The 20,503-nt window shown below is 42.8% G+C and overlaps 1 protein-coding gene across 1 annotated transcript; it reads left to right on the top strand.

The window, feature by feature from the left end:
• Positions 1–398: 398 nt before the first annotated feature.
• LOC309702795 (Fc receptor-like protein 5) lies at positions 399–18,894 on the top strand (the record flags this gene model as incomplete). Its single annotated transcript, XM_082527423.1, has 8 exons — positions 399–525; positions 3,193–3,459; positions 3,943–4,221; positions 6,193–6,312; positions 17,952–18,011; positions 18,341–18,403; positions 18,622–18,684; positions 18,796–18,894. 8 exons carry the CDS (start codon positions 399–401, stop codon positions 18,801–18,803), a joined length of 987 nt encoding a protein of 328 aa, XP_082383549.1. The 3' UTR covers positions 18,804–18,894.
• Between the last annotated feature and the right edge of the window lie 1,609 nt (positions 18,895–20,503).

Raw genomic sequence — 20,503 nt, forward strand, 5'->3', positions numbered from 1 at the left:
CATCCACGCTGGAGACTGCGCCACCATTTTCCTCTGAAAGCGAGAGTTCATAAATTGGATCGATAAGCAGGCAGACTAACAATTCCCAGGACTTGCGTATTGCTCAGTTCTCTACTCCCATCCCATTACTAATTACTGTTTGTGTTTGTAGATAAATTAATCAGTGAATGTTTAAAGTGTGATCAGTACTGTAGCAAGTTTATCCTTGATTATGTTTTAATGTTTTACTTATTTTGTTTCTTCAGCAGCAAGTAAACCCAGAGCCACACTGACAGCACAAAGTTCAATCCTACCAGCAGGGGGCAGTGTGACACTGAGCTGCTCTGTGGAGGGCTCTGCTGGCTGGCTGGAAGTTTGACTGGTTCAGACGTGATTCAGTCTCTTCTAAAGCTCAGCTCATGAGAGGAAATGAAGCAAACAGAGTTATTAGTGTCTCACAAGGAGGTCTGTACCACTGCAGAGGAGGGAGAGGAGATCCAGTTTACTACACAGAGGACAGCAGTGACGTCACTGTTACAGAAACTCGTGAGTTTAATTGTTTTATTTCTACCACACTAAGAGGTCATTATGTAATGTGTGCTAACAACTTTATCTAATAGCTGTGAGTTTATTAACCCTCAGATAAGTTTTCTGCTCATTAAGATTACTTGGAGAGGTGGGAAAATAGAAACATTTATTGAACTTTGTTTTTGATTTAAGTCCACAATTGTGAGATTAAGGACTCACCCTCACAGAGAATGTGCTCTCCAAAAAACATCAACAAAACAATTCAGACCTTTAAAAAATGTATTTTAGCTACAAAAGTTCAGATTCCAAAGAAAAATGAGATCTTGCAGTGAAAAGTTTCAGATTTTGTTTTAATAACAAACAACAAAACAATTGTTTCTTTGTTACAGTGTTGATGTAAATACCAGCCGTACCTGCAGGTGTAAACATGAGACTGTGCTATAACAATGTAAACACTGTATACAGTGGGGCAAAAAGTATTTAGTCAGCCACCGATTGTGCAAGTTCCCCCACTTAAAATGATGACAGAGGTCAGTAATTTGCACCAGAGGTACACTTCAACTGTGAGAGACAGAATGTGAAAAAAAAATCCATGAATTCACATGGTAGGATTTGTAAAGAATTTATTCGTAAATCAGGGTGGAAAATAAGTATTTGGTCACCTCAAACAAGGAAAATCTCTGGCTCTCACAGACCTGTAACGTCTTCTGTAAGACGCTTTTCTGTCCCCCACTCGTTACCTGTATGAATGGCACCTGTTTGAACTCATCATCTGTATAAAAGACACCTGTCCACAGCCTCAAACAGTCAGACTCCAAACTCCGCCATGGCCAAGACCAAAGAGCTTTCGAAGGACACCAGGAAAAGTATTGTAGACCTGCACCAGACTGGGAAGAGTGAATCTACAATAGGCAAGCAGCTTGGTGTGAAAAAAATCAACTGTGGGAGCAATCATCAGAAAATGGAAGACATACAAGACCACTGATAATCTCCCTCGATCTGGGGCTCCACGCAAGATCTCATCCCGTGGGGTCAAAATGATCATGAGAACGGTGAGCAAAGATCCCAGAACCACACGGGGGGACCTGGTGAATGACCTGCAGAGAGCTGGGACCAAAGTAACAAAGGTCACCATCAGTAACACACTACAACGGCAGGGAATCAAATCCCGCAGTGCCAGACGTGTTCCGCTGCTGAAGCCAGTGCATGTCCAGGCCCGTCTGAAGTTTGCCAGAGAGCACATGGATGATACAGCAGAGGATTGGGAGAATGTCATGTGGTCAGATGAAACCAAAGTAGAACTTTTTGGTATAAACTCAACTCGTCGTGTTTGGAGGAAGAAGAATACTGAGTTGCATCCCAAGAACACCATACCTACTGTGAAGCATGGGGGTGGAAACATCATGCTATGGGGCTGTTTTTCTGCCAAGGGGACAGGACGACTGATCCGTGTTAAGGACAGAATGAATGGGGCCATGTATCGTGAGATTTTGAGCCAAAACCTCCTTCCATCAGTGAGAACTTTGAAGATGAAACGAGGCTGGGTCTTCCAACATGACAATGATCCAAAACACACCGCCCGGGCAACAAAGGAGTGGCTCCGTAAGAAGCATTTGAAAGTCCTGGAGTGGCCTAGCCAGTCTCCAGACCTCAACCCCATAGAAAATCTGTGGCGGGAGTTGGAAGTCCGTGTTGCTCGGCGACAGCCCCAAAACATCACTGCTCTCGAGAAGATCTGCATGGAGGAATGGGCCAAAATACCAGCTACTGTGTGTGCAAACCTGGTAAAGACCTATAGTAAACGTTTGACCTCTGTTATTGCCAACAAAGGTTATGTTACAAAGTATTGAGTTGTATTTTTGTTATTGACCAAATACTTATTTTCCACCCTGATTTACGAATAAATTCTTTACAAATCCTACCATGTGGATTCATGGATTTTTTTTCCACATTCTGTCTCTCACAGTTGAAGTGTACCTCTGGTGCAAATTACTGACCTCTGTCATCATTTTAAGTGGGGGAACTTGCACAATCGGTGGCTGACTAAATACTTTTTTGCCCCACTGTATGAGAGTTGTGTTGGATCTGATTGTTCAGTGTTCAGCATGGTGATGGCTGAGGGATCAAAGCTGTTCCTTAGTTTGTTAGTTTTTGTCTTTATGGCTCTGAAATGTCTGCCTGAAGGTAGACGTTCACACAGTGCATGACCTGGGTGAGATGGATCCTGAAGGATTTTCTTCGTGTTCCTGAGACTGCGGGAGCTGTGCAGGTCTTCAAGTGAGGGCAAAGGATGGCCGACTATCCTCTGGGTGACCTGTATAACCCTGTGGAGCTATTTCCTCTGTGCTACTGTGCAGCTGTGCTATACAGTTCTTCATGTAGCACAGTATGCTATCAAAAACCGGCTACAGGTCAGGGTGTTTGAAAATATCTCAGTGCATCCTGATGAAACAATCCTGCCTCTGGCCTGGTTTTGACTGTCTTTGTGCTGATTGTAGCTATTTTACTAAGTGGGATGTGGCCGTGATCAAAAACAGTTATCAGTGGTCAGACTGGCCCGAGGTGTGGTTTAACCCTGTAGCCTGTTTGAGGTTGATTTTTTTTCACTCACGTTACTCTCATGTTTTAAACAGCAGAATTTTTATGTTTCTATTTGTCTCTAACTGGATATTTTTCTGGGAACAGTTCCCAGTAAGCCCACTGTGACCCTGCAGCCATCCTGGACTCAGATATACAGCGGTGAGACAGTCACTGTCAGATGTGAGATTCAGGGAGGTGAAGGAGCTCAGTGGACGTATGAATGGAGAGCAGCCAAGTTAAACACACCTCCAACATCCAATGAATACAGAATCATCAGAGCTACTGAGTCTGACAGTGGAGGATACAGCTGCCGGGGCAGAAGGGACTATTTCTTCTCAGAGTGGAGTGATATCATCACACTGACTGTATCATGTAAGATCTTTCATCCAGAGTATCTAAATAAGGAAAAAGCACTTCTTCTTTCTTACAGCTTTATAACTGTCTTTCATGTTGGTCAGTAAAATGTTTAGTTTTTATTCCAACAACAAAAACCTGAACAGCAGCTTTTTATTCACAGTGAAGAGAACAAAACATATGAGAGTAACTTCTCTGCTGTGCAGCTCTAATACATGAAAGATGAAATGCAGAACAAATGCTGAATCTGTCTCAGCTGCTCCACCACATCCACTAAGAAACATTAAATCCACTGATTGTTCCTCATGTGTGTTTTTAACTTAGAAATGCAGCAAATTAAATATGAAAGATTAGTGTTGTGTTTGTGTGATAGTTGTACAGTTTGTTGTAGCTTCACCATTAAAGTTATGTGATATTTATTATTGACATATTTCCACCAAGTTATTTCAACTGGTTTGATTCAGTCATTGACTTTTGTTCTTTTTCTAAACTGAACTGCAGATAAACCAAAGGCCAAACTGAGAGCTGATAACACAGCTGTTCCAGTAGGGGGCAGTGTGACCCTGACCTGCTCTGTGAACCCATCATCATCATCTGGATGGAAATACTACTGGTACAGAGATGAGAAATCCTCTGAAGCCCTGACCACACAAGATGCAGTTTTCCACTCAAATGGACAAATCAGTGTCTCACAGGAAGGACTCTACAGGTGCAGAGGAGGAAGAGGAAACCCAGTTTACTACACAGAGGACAGCCAGTCAGTCAGGATTGGGAAAACTGGTGAGTTTAACATGAAGTCAGATAAATTCCTGATTAAGGAGGAAGATGAAGAACAAAAGGCATTAACATTTTTGACATTCATGTGTTTTTATTGTACTTTCTTGAACAGTAACAGTCTCAAACAGGCCTGTTGTGACTCTGTATCCAAACTGGTCTGAGATATACAGAGGAGAGACGATCACTGTCAGATGTGAGATCCATGGAGGAGACACTGAGTGGGATTATGAGTGGGAAACAAACAGCATGATAAAAGCTCCAAATCAAAATGAATACAGGATTAGATCTGCTTCATCATCCAACAGTGGAAACTATCGCTGTAAGGGCAGAATGAAAAGTTCACAGCATGAAACAACAGAGTGGAGTGATTCAGTCACACTGACAGTTTCTGACAGTAAGTAGAGTCATAGTTCATTTAACCTGGAAATAGAAACAGTTTGTAAAAATGTGTTTTTATTAGTACATGTTGAGATATTTGACATGTTTAGATAGTCTCACTCTTAAAGTTCATCATAAATATTTGTGAGTCAACATTTTAGCGACATTGAATTCAGAGTTAAGAGACGAAACATTGAGAGAAAATCTTTGTTGATCAGATGAACCCCGTCCTGTCCTCACTGTGTCTCCATCATGGCTGAGTCCTGGAGCCTCAGTAACTCTGAACTGTGAGGTTGAACATCCGTCTGCAGGATGGAGCTTCTACTGGTATAAAGCTGTTGCTGATCTATCAGAGAAATCCTCCAGTTATGAGCTGCTACCTGATGGCAGTGGGACTGCACAGGACTCCTACATCATTCATGGACAGACACACACAGCAGGATATGTGTGCAGAGCTGGAAGAGGAGACCCAGAGTATCACACTGATCACAGTCAACCAAAGTTTGTCTGGTCTGCAGGTCAGTTTGATTCTCTCTGTCCTTTCAATGAAGATATTTTGTGTTGTAACCTTTATTCAAGAAGTGTTCAATAAGATTGACCTCATTAAAATCATTTTGATATTTTGAATTGTAACATCTGTGAGCTTTGTGTCTTCACTGCATGTTGTTCCCAGATGTTCATTCAGCAGCGTCTCTCACAGTGAGTCCTGACAGAGTGCAACACTTCACCTCTGACTCTGTCTCACTGACCTGTGAGGGAAACTTCACTGAGTGGAGAGTGAGGAAGTTCTCTGAGGACGGCCGACTGTACTCTGACTGTAGGAGAATGACTGGATCCACATGTGACATCAACACATCAAAGTCAGATACTGCAGTGTACTGGTGTGAGTCTGGATCAGGAGAGTTCAGCAGTGCAGTCAACATCACTGTACAGAGTATGTTATTATACATTTACTTCTTGGATCTGAATGATTCAGACATCAAATGAACATTTGTCCCAGCTTTGCTGTATGTGAAGTCATTTCATGTGGGAAAAATAAAACACATACAGCAGTTTTTAAATATCCAAGATCAGATCTTCATGATGGACATTTGTACAATCTGTTCTTATTATTGTTTGTCAGCTTTTTCTCAAAGTGTGCAGCAGCTGATGTGACTGAAACAATTGTGTGTGGTTGTGTCACAGATGATGGTAATGGTCCTATCCTGGTGAGTCCTGTTCATCCTGTGACTGAGGGAGCTTCTGTTAGTCTGAGCTGCAGTTTGAGAACACAAAAAATACTTTCCAATGTGTTTTTCTATCACAATGACAAACTTATTCAAAATGATCTCCGAGGGGAGCTGAAGATCTCTGCAGTGTCAAAGTCTGATGAAGGTTTCTACAAGTGTCAGTACTCAGGAAGAGAGTCAGCACAGAGCTGGATGTCAGTTAAAGGTGAGCAGGATCAAAACATACATTTTTGTAAATGAGTTTAATGACTGAGAAGGAACATTAGATTGTCTGATTTAATTCTCAAAGTCACCTGGCTCCATTTTATGAATGTATTTATTTATAAGATTATAATTTATTAATAATTAATTTCTGTTTGTGTTACAGTAACCATGTCAGGAGCTGACAGCTCTTCATCTCCTGTGTGGTTGATTGTTGGACTGGTTTGTGGAGTCTCTCTCATTATTATTCTCCTGCTCTTGTTGTATCGCTGCAGACAGTCCAAGTGTAAGAGCCTCTTTTCTATTTTTATTATTATTCATATTACATTAGGAATCTTTCAGGGTTACTAAACTAAATGACAACTTTGTTGTAGAAATTAAACTCAGTACAAATCCAAATTTAAATAAAAGTTGGAAACCACATTTCTACAATTCTTAGAAAAACAAACTATGAGGAAAGATGTGACAAAACAAAGGAAAACTGAGGCAGTTTATAAAACACATGATAATGAGATGATGAGTAACAGGTGTGAACTCAGCTGGTGATAACTAACGCCTCTTTTCCATTAATAATTACTCAGATCGACTGGTTTTCCATCACGCTCAAGTACCACCTAATGTGTGTGGTCATCGTCATAGTGACGTGGTGGAGCACCCCATGACTTAATTAGTATTTGTCATAAATGATTTACAAAGGTGAACATCACGGCGATGATTTACCTGCAGTGTTGGGGAGTAACGAATACATGTACCTCCGTTACGTATTTAAAATACCAAAATATGAGTAACTGTATTCTGTTACAGTTACCGTTTTAAAAGGTGGTATTCAGAATACAGTTACTTTGTTGAAATAAATGGATTACACTGCGGTACTTTCCTGTTTCATATTGTCGCGGGTCAGGACTGTTTGGGTTTTGTTTGACAGCTACGTTCTGTTGTTCCAGGTGCCATGGTTACAGGGTGACGCTCTCTCTCTCTGCGTGTTTCTTGGGTGAGAGAGCGCCTTTTTGTTGTTGCTGTTGTTGTTGTTGTGCTAAGCTAATAGGCAGAATGCTACAGGTATAGCTCTAAAGAATGTAGCCTCATGGCAGTGTAGTCCGTGCTGCAGGGAGAATGGACGGCCACACCCGTTATGTGTGAGCGAGGGAGGGAGAAAAAGGAAAGGTACGAGTTGTCATCGAGCAAAAACGGGAGCTGGAAGCATGTAAATATAATAATAACCACTGCAGCCAAGAAGAGTGCCTGACAAGCCCAGGTACACTATTAAGACTCGACTGTACACCGTGTTCGTGTTTTCCTCCGAAACAATAAGTTCCATTGAAGCAGCCTTTCAACGCCTCTCTCTGTCTCTTGCAAGAAAAGTTAACCCAGACAACAAAGTAAAGCTGATTTTTCGGCTACGAGCCGACACGGACCCCGCCGTATTAGTCAGAGGTCCCTTTACTACAGTTCGGAGCCGCGGACCTTCAGTAATAGTAATAAATCACACAGCAATAGTACATTCACGTAGTCAAGTCAAGTTTATTTATAAAGCACATTTAAAAACAACCAAGGCTGACCAAAGTACTGTACAATAAAATACAAATATAAAATACAATAAAACGCAAGTACATAAAACACCTCACTGATAAAACAATAAATTAAAACAATAAGTTAAACCTTGCTAAAGGCCAATGAGAAGAGGTGAGTTTTAAGAGCAGTTTTAAAAGTTCCTAGGCTTGTGGAGAATCTGATGTGAGGAGGTAAACTGTTCCACAGTCTGGGTACAGCCCACAAGCAAAAGCCCTCTCTCTCCCCTTAGTCTTTAATCTGTATGTTGCACACTTGAATTAAAATGAATTGAAACCAGTGTGGCTTTGTGAGTTCGCCTTTACTGCATCTGCAAATATATACATGGACATAGCACAGCGTTACACACTTTTGCAGTCTCACATAACGCTTATAGGCGCACTGCCTTATGGGTAGTGTTTAAACTCAAATCACTAATATTTCTTACAGTGGAACAATGAAATAAACATAAACACAAGGTAGTGTGATCCACCAGTCTACATCTGCTGTGATTACAGCCCGGTACAGGTATAAATCCACAAAAGTGCCACGAGGTTTCCACACAAACTAATGAATCAGATCTAGCTGCTAATCGTTAGCATCACAGCTAATTCACATCGCTACCAATAACTTATACACTAATGACACATAGTGGGGATTAACGGCCAACTTTCCCACATTCTCTGCAACCCCGTGGACTCATCTGTAGACACATTTTAAGTTATTTACCATCTTGTATCTGCTTACCTGCAAATATATACATGGACATAGCACAGCGTTACACACTTTTGCAGTCTCACATAACGCTTATAGGCGCACTGCCTTATGGGTAGTGGCTGGCTTCTTTACTCCCGCTAGAGCTGCTCATTTTAGGGGATACTCCCTCTTGTGGTGTAACGGAGGAATAACTACGCTTCCTGCACTATGTCATTTTTGGAGACTGGGGCACACATTATTTTACCACAATCAAAGAAAATACAGATGTGAACAATCAGACCATTTAACTAACTACAATATTGTCACTAAAGATTATGGGGGGTGTCTTGTTTTGTCCACAATGTCTTTCTTGTCCTTACACTCTCCCTCAAAAAGTTAATGGCGTCCCGACATTCTACCAATATCAGTCCTTATGTGGCAACTATACATTGCTCGTAGGAGGCTACATCCCTTTAGGAGTCAGAGTTCAGCATCACTGCTAGCCACAGTGAAACACATGACATGTATCTCCCCTTCATGTCATATGTCGCAGCAGGTGTTATTGTGCACGATAACAGTCCACTGCTTTTCCATCCATATCACGGGTATCTGCATCTTTACTGAGTAAGGTGCTCTCACCTGGACATAACCTCGCTACATGACATGGGTGCCATTCTCATTACAGGTCATTCCACTGTCTTCTTTATAGCTAACAAAACAGAATTAATATTTCTATCCTTCTAATAAGCATTAATAAAAACCCAAAAATGTAACTGTTATAACTGCTTTACTGCAATATGTAACATATGACTGTGTCTGAGGTATTTATTCAAGTGCTAACGTTGGCTGTCCTAACTTGTGGTAAGTAAACATTAGCTTTTGTTTTCTCATTCTGAAAGGATACTTTTTCACACTGGCAGGTGACTGGTCAGTGTCCTCTTGGTCACTGCACTCCATCTCGAGCTGGTGCGTCTGCTCTGTGTCTTTAATGTCCTCTTGTGCCTCTGTATCCTCGTCATGCTGGTCGCGTTGGTGTTCTATATCATTCACGCCCAGATTCTTTTCTTCGCAATCCTCCTGGTGTTCCCTGTCATTGTCATCACAGAGATCCTCCCTACTGCCTGCTCCACTTTCTGCATTGAACTCTGATGCTTCTGTCCACCAGGACTGTCTACCACGTTCCCCTTGTTCTGTTGCCAGTCCTCTGATTGCCCTCCAGTCATCTTCATCCTCCGAACTGTGCTCTTGCTCATGCCGCTCATGTCTGTCCTTGTTGTTTTTCTGTTTTTGCTTTCCCAGTTCTGCATGTGAGTTGACTTTTCCGGCTGGTAAGAAGTCACACGGCAGCAGGAGGTTCCTGTGGACGACTCTGACACGTCCCTTGCCATTTTCTGGCTTAATCTCATATACTGGGCTCTCCTTATGTTTCCTTTGTGTCACCTGAAACACCTGGTCCTCCCAGAAGGATCTCAGTTTCCCTGGTCCTCCCTTCTCACCAAAATTCCGGACCAGTACTCTGCACCCTGGGTACAGCTCTGCACCATGTGTTTTTCTGTCATAGAGCACTTTTCCCCGTCGACTCTCCTTACAGGCTGTCGCTGAGGCCAGTTTGTAAGCGTCCTGCATGCGAATCTTCCACTTCTCAGCATAGTCTTGATGAGAAGGGCTTTGGTCATTAGCTGTGAGACCAAAAATCATATCAATGGGGAGTCTGGGTCTCTCCCAACAAGAGGAAATAAGGTGCATATCCAGTAGCCTCGCTGCGCGTACAGTTGTACGCATGGACCACCTTTGCCAGGGATGCCTTCCAGTCTGCTTCTGCCCCCTCTGGGAGGTTCGAAGCATGGCCAGCAGTGTCCTATTGAACCTTTCTACCTGACCATTTCCCTGGGGGTGGTATGGTGTGGTTCTGGACCCCTTGACTCCACTGTATCCCTCCAGCTTGGCAAAGAGTTTGTTTTCGAACTCTCTTCCCTGGTCATGATGGAGCCGTGTGGGAAAACCAAACTTCAACACAAAGTCTCCAAATATTCTCTGCCGCTGTTTTGGCACTTTTATCTCTGCAGGGATAAGCCTGAGCAAATCGTGTAAAGTGGTCCATGGCCACGAGGATATACTCATACCCTCCCTTACATTTCTCCAAATGTAGAAATCAATGGAGTCAGCTCAAACGGGTACGTTGTAGTGATATTGATCAGTGGGGCTCTGGTGGGCTTGTGGGGACGCTTGTTTTTTAGACAACTACACACCTGTGTTATGTAGTGCTCCACGTCCTTCTGCATGTGAGGCCAGTAAAAGCGATCCCGAATGAGGGCCAAAACTCTCTCCACCCCCAAGTGACCCATGTCTTCATGTAGTTCTTTATAAATGAGCGAATGGAACTTCTTAGGCAGAAGTAGCTGTGTTCGGCTGAGTGTTTTCCTGTACAGTAAACCATCATTATCAAGGTGCAGTTTCTGTTTTTCCCTTGCCAGAGCAGCGATCTCCTTGTTGCCTGCCTGTTTTCTGCCTTTTGGCCACCGATTAGAGATGACATACTTCAGGACTTCCCCGATCACAGAATCCTCTTTTGTGCATCTCTTAAGTTTGCCTTAGGGATTTCCAGACCTGACATCCCTACCTCCTCACTTTGCTCTTCTACCACAGTTGAGATGTTCCAACGGGCAGAGCCAGGGTTCACTTCCCTGCAGCTGAACAGCCAGAGCCTGAGTCACGCTGTTTAGGACCTCAGGTGTCACTGCTTCTGTACACGTTTGTATGTAGTGTTCCATATCCAAGGGCATTCGTGAGAGACCATCTGCATCCCTGTTAGCTCTACCAGGTCGATACTTGATGGAGAACTGGAAGTCAGCGAGTTCGGCCACCCATCTGTGTGTGGTTGCATTCAGTTTTGCCGTTGTCAGCACATATGTGAGGGGGTTATTGTCAGTGTAGACAATGAAGGGTGGTGAATAGTAGAGATAATCTCTAAACCTCTCACATATGGCCCACTTCATGGCAAGAAATTCCAGCTTCCCTGAATGGAGGTGGTAGTTCTTCTCTGGGGCAGTAAGGGTCCTAGACCCATATGCTATAACCACTAGCTTCCCATTTTGTCTTTGGTAAAGCACAGCTCCAAGTCCCTCCTGTGATGCATCACAGTGTAGATGAAATGGTTGCTCAAAGTCAGGATAACCTAAAACGGGGGGCTGAATGAGGAAGTTGACGAGCTGACAGACCACCTGATGATGCTCAGCTGACCATACCACTGGGTGAGAGGATGGTAGCTGACCCCCTTGATTCTTTGTCTTTTTGTTGTCTTTTGACGCCCTGACTCTCCCTTCCCCTGGCTTTTCTGAGGAGAGCAGGTCATAGAGTGGCTTTGCAATGCGCGAAAAGTTAGGAATATAGTTGCGATAGTATGAGATGAATCCCAACAGCTTCCTCACTTCCCCAATGGTGGTGGGGTTCCTTTGTTTTAAGGCTTGGACAGGCGCAATGTCAGCGGGGTCCATGGTGTGACCATCTTGAGTTACCAACCTCCCCAGGAATCTCACCTGATTTTTGAACAGTTCACATTTCCTGGGTGTTAATTTCACTCCATGGCTCTGATAACGCTGCAGGACCTGCTTTAGATCATTTAAGTGGTCCTCAAATGCTTTTGAATGAACAAGGTTGTCATCCAAGTAAGGCAGACATGTGTCGTCCCGCAGCCCTGCAAGGCATTCTTCCATCGACCTCTGAAACTCTGCCGGTGCAGACGACAGCCCAAAAGGAATTCTTACCCATTCATACAATCCCCAGGGTGTGATGAATGCTGTGAGAGGGCGACTTGACTCTTCCAGGAAGCCCTGGTGATAAGCCTTCCCTTGGTCTAAGACCGAGAACCAGGAGCTTCCTTTCAATGTGTTGAGCATATCCTGTATGCGTGGTATGGGATGGCGGTCCGGGATTGACTTCGTATTTAGCTCCCTATAGTCGCAGCACAAGCGGAGGCCGCCATCCTTTTTTCGCACACATACGATGGGGCTGGAGTAGGGGATATTGATTTCTTTATCCACCCTCTATTCAGCAAGTCTTCCAAATATTCTTTACTTCTTTATGAAGTGGCTAGGCACTGATGTATATGTGTTCGGCGAACAGGTGTGGGGTCGCTGAGGCGGATCTTAAGCTGCAGTGAGGGGATATTGCCAACATCGTGTTCATCACGAGCAAAGGCATTACTCTCCTCCCTTAATAGCTGCCTGATCTTCAGCTGCTGTGCCGGAGAGAGATGGTCGAGGGAACTGGGAGGTCTCAAACACCTTCACTGTTGCTTCTTGTTCTGTTTTCCTGTTCCCCAATTTGGCTAGCTGGAGGTGTAGCTGTTGCTTCTACAGTAGATCTTGTTGTTCCCATTTGTTCTATTTCCACTGTCACTGTGTTTGCTGGGTAAATAGTTCGAACCCTCTGAGTTTGTCCCAAAACAGTTCTCGGAGGCAGTATGATCTCATAAGCTTTGGTATTAGTGACTGGGAGGCTCATACGGGACCAGCTGCCTTGCTGTAAATGGACAACGCCCTCTTGCACCTCCAATCCCTCTGACGTCTGAGGGTAGGGGCTGGGCTCAACAGTACATCCTGACCTGCTGGGAGTGGGCCTGCTCTCACACTACACTTGACCACTCTTGTCTGACCAGGTGGGATACTCATTAATTCTCTCCCAGTTTTCACTCTGCCCTCACCTAGCCCGTCGTCTCCACTCTTCATCACCTTTATAAAGACCTCAGCTTTCTTACAGTCAATGGAGAATGCTTGTGCTAACAGCTTCTGTTACAGCATGAGGTGGCTCTATTCCCCTCTCTAGCATGTATTCAATCACGTTGAAGCCAATTATTGGCTCCTCCGCCACCCCGTCTTCCTGAGCTACTAATACTGGCACGAGAAGTTCTAACTGTGCAGCCTCTTCTGTGGGCAACCTGAATTTGATTTCAACCCACCCGGAAAATGGGATTGGTGTCTGGTTTACTGCCCTCCCATCTAATATACCAGGCCCAATGATTTCAGTTAAACTCCTAACTTTGAGGTGTGGGATGTTCTGTTGTCTCCATTTTTCATTTATGAGACAAACCTGTGATCCCGTGTCCCACAACGCTGCGGTTTTTACTCCCTCAAGCAGGCAGGTGATCAGGTGCTTCCTCCCTATAAGATTGAGGAGCTGGGCTCTTCGTTTTGGGGAGAGGAGGCTGACGGAGACCGCTTCATTCCTCTTATCTGGTGTGGCGGCTGCTGCTTTTGTCTCCAAATGTTTTATACTGTCCGTCAAGAGTTTGTGAACATCTTGTTGTTGCTCACCTTGGTTTAGTAGCTGAAAAGAGGGTGACGGGCGTGGGTTCACTGTGCTAGCTGACATACCAATCTGCTCTGCCCTGTCTGGAAGTTTTCTCCGGGTGCGGCATCCCCTAGACAAATGCCCACTTTGTCCACATTTGAAGCAGTGGTCGCAGTTTTCTCCTCTATTGCTGTCCTGACAATCCCTGCAGCCACGTTTGAGAGGCTTGGGCGGTGTAAGGGAGAAGGTCGGTGCGACTCACGAATCACTCCTTTTATTTCAGCTATTTCCCCTTTTAGTTGATTGATGATATCAAACAGCTCAGTTTCCTTGCGTGTCACTGTTGCTGGTGCTTTAGCAGCTTTACCTTTTGTCGAGGTGGAGAATTGCTGGTCTTGCCCACCCACTGCACCAACTGCTGCCTCTTGCACTGACTGTGCCTCTGCTTTTATCTCTCTTACTTTCATTTCTCGGGTGGTCTTTCTGAATTTTTGTTGCCTCTCCCCACTCAAGGCTTGGCCGCTTCATTTGTCTTTGCAATCAGCACATCGTCAGTGACTGCTGGATCATCCAGGTAGGGTTTGATCTGGTATTTCACATTGTCGCTAATCAGACCTGTGCCAACGGCTCGCAGAAACTTTTTCTGAATCAGTTCGACACTGTATTGTTCATCTGTCCCTGGCTCCCTTGATGATGCTAGGAGTCTTTCTTTCAGCTCGATTGCCCTAAATAGAAAGTTCTGTGGGGACTCATTACTTCCTTGAGTGATATTTATCAGCCGATGATAGAGGTCAGTAGAGCTATCCTCCTTGTAGTGTCCCCTCAGTATGGTACGAAGCTGCATGAGGGTGAGGTCTGTTTTAATCTCCAACATATCACGGAGACTTAGGCCTGGGCTTATGGCCTAACAACAGCTTCAATAATTTCAGCTTCGCTGTGATTCCTTTTTAAGTCCCATTTCGATTTGATGAATCAGGTTGGAGTATGACAGTTTGTCTTTCTGACCCCGTTCCCCAATTTGGCCACTGATTCTAAATTCCCTGCGTATAGTCACTTCAGGGGGCTGTGTTGCTGGTGAAGCAGGTAACGGTGATGGACAAGTAGGTAACTGTGCAGCCAGACCCTGACTAGTTTCTTGGGAGGCCATTCTGTCTGTCAATCTTGCCATTTCTTCCTCTAACCTTTTTGTTGAGGTTCGAAACTTAGTTGCAATGCTGCATATTGTTCTTGTAGACTGGCCAATGCAACCGCATCCCTACTGACACTCTCTTCACGTTCCTGTGTAGGGTCATCTCTTTCCTTTAATTCTTTAACAGTTTTAATTAATCTGTCCAGGAATGTGTGTGCTACTTCCTCTTCCTCCACTACAATAATTGTTTCAACTGCTTCACTTATTGTTCTGATCAGCGTGTGTCTTTCTTTGTCTGTTTTCCGATTGAGATTTAGCTTGTAAACACACTTCTTGTAGTTGATCTGACCTTAACTGTAGCAAGCTCTCACTTAGCTGGTCTTGCAGTTGCTCCAACTCCATACTGTGGGTGACGATTCTGTAATCTCACACTGCTTCTAGTAGCACCGCTGATCCCACCGCTGCCACCAAATTTTGTTGCACACTTGAATTAAAATGAATTGAAACCAGTGTGGCTTTGTGAGTTCGCCTTTACTGCATCTGCAAATATATACATGGACATAGCACAGCGTTACACACTTTTGCAGTCTCACATAACGCTTATAGGCGCACTGCCTTATGGGTAGTGTTTAAACTCAAATCACTAATATTTCTTACAGTGGAACAATGAAATAAACATAAACACAAGGTAGTGTGATCCACCAGTCTACATCTGCTGTGATTACAGCCCGGTACAGGTATAAATCCACAAAAGTGCCACGAGGTTTCCACACAAACTAATGAATCAGATCTAGCTGCTAATCGTTAGCATCACAGCTAATTCACATCGCTACCAATAACTTATACACTAATGACACATAGTGGGGATTAACGGCCAACTTTCCCACATTCTCTGCAACCCCGTGGACTCATCTGTAGACACATTTTAAGTTATTTACCATCTTGTATCTGCTTACCTGCAAATATATACATGGACATAGCACAGCGTTACACACTTTTGCAGTCTCACATAACGCTTATAGGCGCACTGCCTTATGGGTAGTGGCTGGCTTCTTACTCCCGCTAGAGCTGCTCATTTTAGGGGATACTCCCTCTTGTGGTGTAACGGAGGAATAACTACGCTTCCTGCACTATGTCATTTTTGGAGACTGGGGCACACATTATTTTACCACAATCAAAGAAAATACAGATGTGAACAATCAGACCATTTAACTAACTACAATATTGTCACTAAAGATTATGGGGGGTGTCTTGTTTTGTCCACAATGTCTTTCTTGTCCTTACATGTACCTGGGAACATCTAAAAGCATCAGGTCTGCTGACCTCAAAGATCTCCTGGGGCGGTAAATGCTAAGAAGCTCTGCCAGGTAAGGAGGTGCAGTACCGTTAAGAACCTTAAAAACCAGCAGTAAAATTTTAAAATCAATCCTAAAAGCAACTGGGAGCCAGGTAGTTGTAAACAGCATGATAATATATTAAGTAATCCAAAGTATTCAGAATACGTTACTGTCATCGAGTAACGTAACGGAATACGTTACAGAATACATTTTGGGGCATGTAATCTGTAATCTGTAATGGAATACATTTTAAAATTAACCTTCCCAACACTGTATACCTGCTGCTCGGTCTGTGGCTTTCTATAGACTCGGGGGCCACGGTGTTGCTTGTGTAGCCATTTCCGGGTTGCCCGGTTTCAAAAATGTCCTTTTCTGTTTTTTATCAACAAGACGCTCTCATAACTCATCGAGTGATGCCACTGACCAGTCAATCGGTGGCATGTACTCTATTGACGTCACATTTTGGGATCACCTCGGATCACTTGGAACTCCGGCTGAGTAAATACTAAAATAGTACTACTGGATCTGATGGAAAACCCTGAAAACTGTGTTTTAGTTACTAATGGAAAAGAGGTAACAGAATGACACAAGATACAGGGGAGAATAAAACAGGAAATGACTGACACTGAGACCTGGACTAAGACACATGAGACCGTAGACAAATCATGGAAAGAGATAAAGAACAGAGTGAGAATACACAAGGAGATAAACAACCTCTCATTAACTAAAAAATAAAAAGATAACTACAATGTAAACATAACATTATAAGAGAAAGCCCTAATGTCAACAATAAAAAAAATATTAAACCAGAGAAACCAAAACACCAAAACCCGGGTCAACCATTCAAGGACCTTAAAGGAAGCACAGGCAGGAAGACACCTGCTAGACACTGTTGCCTGTCTCCCTACTGTCCCTGCAGCTGACCCTAGGACGCTTGTCTCCCCCACATGTGGTCTTTCCAGATCTCCATTAACTTTTACATGTCTTAGATTCAGTTTGTCCTCAGTTTTTTATTAAAATTCAGTTGGACAAACATCCAAATAACCAACTGACTACATGCACAAAAGATCAGAAACAAACAGGATTTTACAACCTGATTGTATCTTTAACTCGACTGAAAGAATCCACAAATGTTGTTGTTTCATATCAGAACAACACAAAAAGTAACACCATGATGGGTTCATGCTCTGAAAATATCTGACAGTCCTGTTGTTGATTTAAACACAACTAATGAAACTCTGTAAAAGGTTTTTCTGTTTTTTCATTTATCTTTGAAAGATCTGTCATGTTGGTTTTCATGTGTGAGCCACTGAAACACTGGTGCAGTACATCATGTGAAAAGCACAGAGCAGCTAGAGATGAAACAGCCTTTTAATTTAAGGAAACTGGCACCATGTCATTGGTTTACAATTGTGTAACTAAAATATGAACATTTCAGGTGCAGATAAACCTCCAGATGTCATTTACTCTAATATTGAACTGGAAAACTTTGGAAATAAGTGTGAGTACACAAAACATACAATGTAGAAAAAAAGCCTGGAAAGTTTTTGAAATATTTAAAAATGTGGCTCAAGAGTTGGGAGTTTGCCTTGTAATTGGAAGGTTGCCAGTTCGAGCCCCGGCTTGGACAGTCTCAGTCGTTGTGTCCTTGCGCAAGACACTTCACCCGTTGCCTACTGGTGGTGGTCAGAGGGCCCGGTGGTGCCAGTGTTCGGCAGCCTCGCCTCTGTCAGTGCGCCCCAGGGTGGCTGTGGCTACAACGTAGCTGCCATCACCAGTGTGTGAATGTGTGTGTGAATGGGTGGAAGACTGAATGTGTAAAGCGCTTCGGGGTCCTTAGGGACTAGTAAAGTGCTATACAGATACAGGCCATTTACCAAAAATGTATTAAATGTTTTTCTTTTGTGGATTCGATCATCTTAACAGGGAAGCATCATAAACCAGAGCAGAGTGCTGTTTACTCTGAGGTGAAGACGGGAGCTGCAGGTACAGTCACAACAGTCTCATTCAGTGTTTGTACTTGAATGTGTCATCACATCATTATATTGCAGGTAATTATAGGTCAACATGGAGTTTAGTTATTCACTTACTAATCAGTGTTTCAGCTTTACTGAATCACAGCATCCACAGATTCTGACCCAGACCTCAATCACAAAACACACACATGCAAAGCTGAAGTGTCACAGGCAACAAATGATTTTTACTTAGATTTCTTTCACTTTAGTTGTAAAAAGTTTAAAGTTCATATGTATCCAACATCTTTGTATCATATCTGTGCTGAACAAATGTGTGCTGAGCTCTGACGTCTCTTTTAGAGGACAGTCTGATGTATGCTGAGGTCAAACAGCCCAAAAAAGAAAAAGCCAAGAAAAACAAAGGTGAGCAAAGTCTGCCATCATCTCCACTGAATGTTGTTCAACATGTTTATCTGCTCCTAAAATGTAAATCTGTTTATATTAATATTTGTATTTAGGTTTTCATGCGTACTAATTACTTGGTTAATAAAATCTAGTTCTATCTTTGCATCAGTGGAGACATCCAGTTTCCTCCTGGTTAATGATATTATTGTTTTCAATGATCTTCTCTTCATTCACAGGAACATCAAGTCCTGCAGCTGATGCAGCAGTTTATTCTGAAGTCACATCAGGAAGCTCTCTCAGTAATTCTGCTGCCATGCAGGCTGATTTATTCTTCACATTATTAAATGTCTTCAGCTCATAATATCTTTACATGTTGGAAATCACTTTGTCTTTTTGTCCTTGTCTTACAGGTCAGTGAGGAGAGCTGTAGCAGCAAAGCCAAGAAGAAGCTTTTTATGAAGCCACTCTTGCTCCTCTGCTGCCCAAATATCAGACATGCTCAGCTTTATGTACAGTTACAATATTACATCATAATATCAGACATATTGCTCTCTTATAGCATAAAACAAATGCAGGTGTATTCGTGCTCTTTATATTCAGTTATTTGTATAAAGATTTTGTAATAAACCTTGAATGTATCTAACATGTTCCAACAGCAGTGAGAACAAAGTGTGAAATATGTGATCTTTAGTATCTGACAGCACAACTTAAAGTCAGTGTTTGCAGTGTTTCACAAGTAAATACTGATATGGGCACCAACAAATACTTTAACTGTGTTTGTCCAAAGATCTCGTACATTATATAAATAAGAATTATTTCTTAAACGTGCATATATGTATATTTTTGTTTCTGATCATTCTGTGCTTTTGTAGTTTGAAGGAGAAATAAAATCTTTTCACATTTGAACATTTTATCTTAGATTTTTGTTTCCTGTATGAGATTATTCACAAAGTAACAAAACAACCACTTAAACAGTTTGTAATGGTGTTGTCATGGAAACCTGAAATAAACAGATGCATTATCTGCAAAGCGGTCACTAAGAGTTCAGAGCATGACAGCAGTCTGCATGTATCTGACACAGAGGACTGAAGTAGAACATTTACAGAGAGAAGCTCTCTGTGTGCTGCTGTCACAGGATGCAGTTAAAGGAAAAGATAACTTGTACATGTGATGAATCTCATATGAAAGATGGAGACAGAACATCACAGAGAACTAAAGCTCTGCATCAATCGTGGTCAGCATGACTGAAAGATGTAGAAGGATTAAACCTTTCCATTACGCTCCCTTTTGATCATTAACTGATCGCACAAGAATTTAAAAATATGACACAAACACAAACATTTAGTCACAGTAAGGTGGAGGTACAGGTCAGGCTCCTGCTCAGTCAGGTAAACTAAACCAGCTGGGTTGAGCTAGCTCAGTGTTTTCCCCTGAAGTCAGCATGATGGTGATAAACACTGCTGGTCATATGCTCTAACACCTCAGTATGTGCTGTAGATGGTTTTCTCTCTTCACTAGCAATCATGACCTTGTCCTAGAAAGTAGGTGAACAACTATAACTACACTGGTGACTGTTTTTATTTCTTCTATTTTCTTTTTGTCTGAAAGAGAAAACAAAGAGGTCATCAGTGCAACTCTGAGTATCTGTATTTCTATCCTGTAACTGTCAAGATGCAAGTTATTATACATGTGTATGTAAATGCATCAATAACAGTTACCAGGGTGCCGCCTGGTGGCATTACCTGAATATGCTCTGCATTGTCTATTCTATTCTCCACATCAGAAAGCCTAGTTATTCTATTTTCAATTCATTGCTACCCAACACCCCATGCAGGAGACTCTGACAGCACTGAGCAGCTCCTTCAGTGGCAGGCTGCAGCACCCACTGAGTGGGACGGAGAGATTTCGCAGGTCTTTCCTCCCCACTGCTGTCAGACTCCACAACAAAGACTTTTGCAGCTGATCAAACACACACATGTGCAATAAGACTAAGTGCAATACTGTTTTCTGACAAAGTTATATTTTTACTCAGTTGTATATAGCATTTGTATTCTATTTTTATCCTATTGTATATTTTATTTTATTCTATTCTATTCTATTCTGTACAGTTGTGTACAG

This window comes from Aulonocara stuartgranti (genome assembly GCF_965226115.1).
Source record: "Aulonocara stuartgranti genome assembly, chromosome: 3".
Lineage (NCBI taxonomy): Eukaryota > Metazoa > Chordata > Actinopteri > Cichliformes > Cichlidae > Aulonocara > Aulonocara stuartgranti.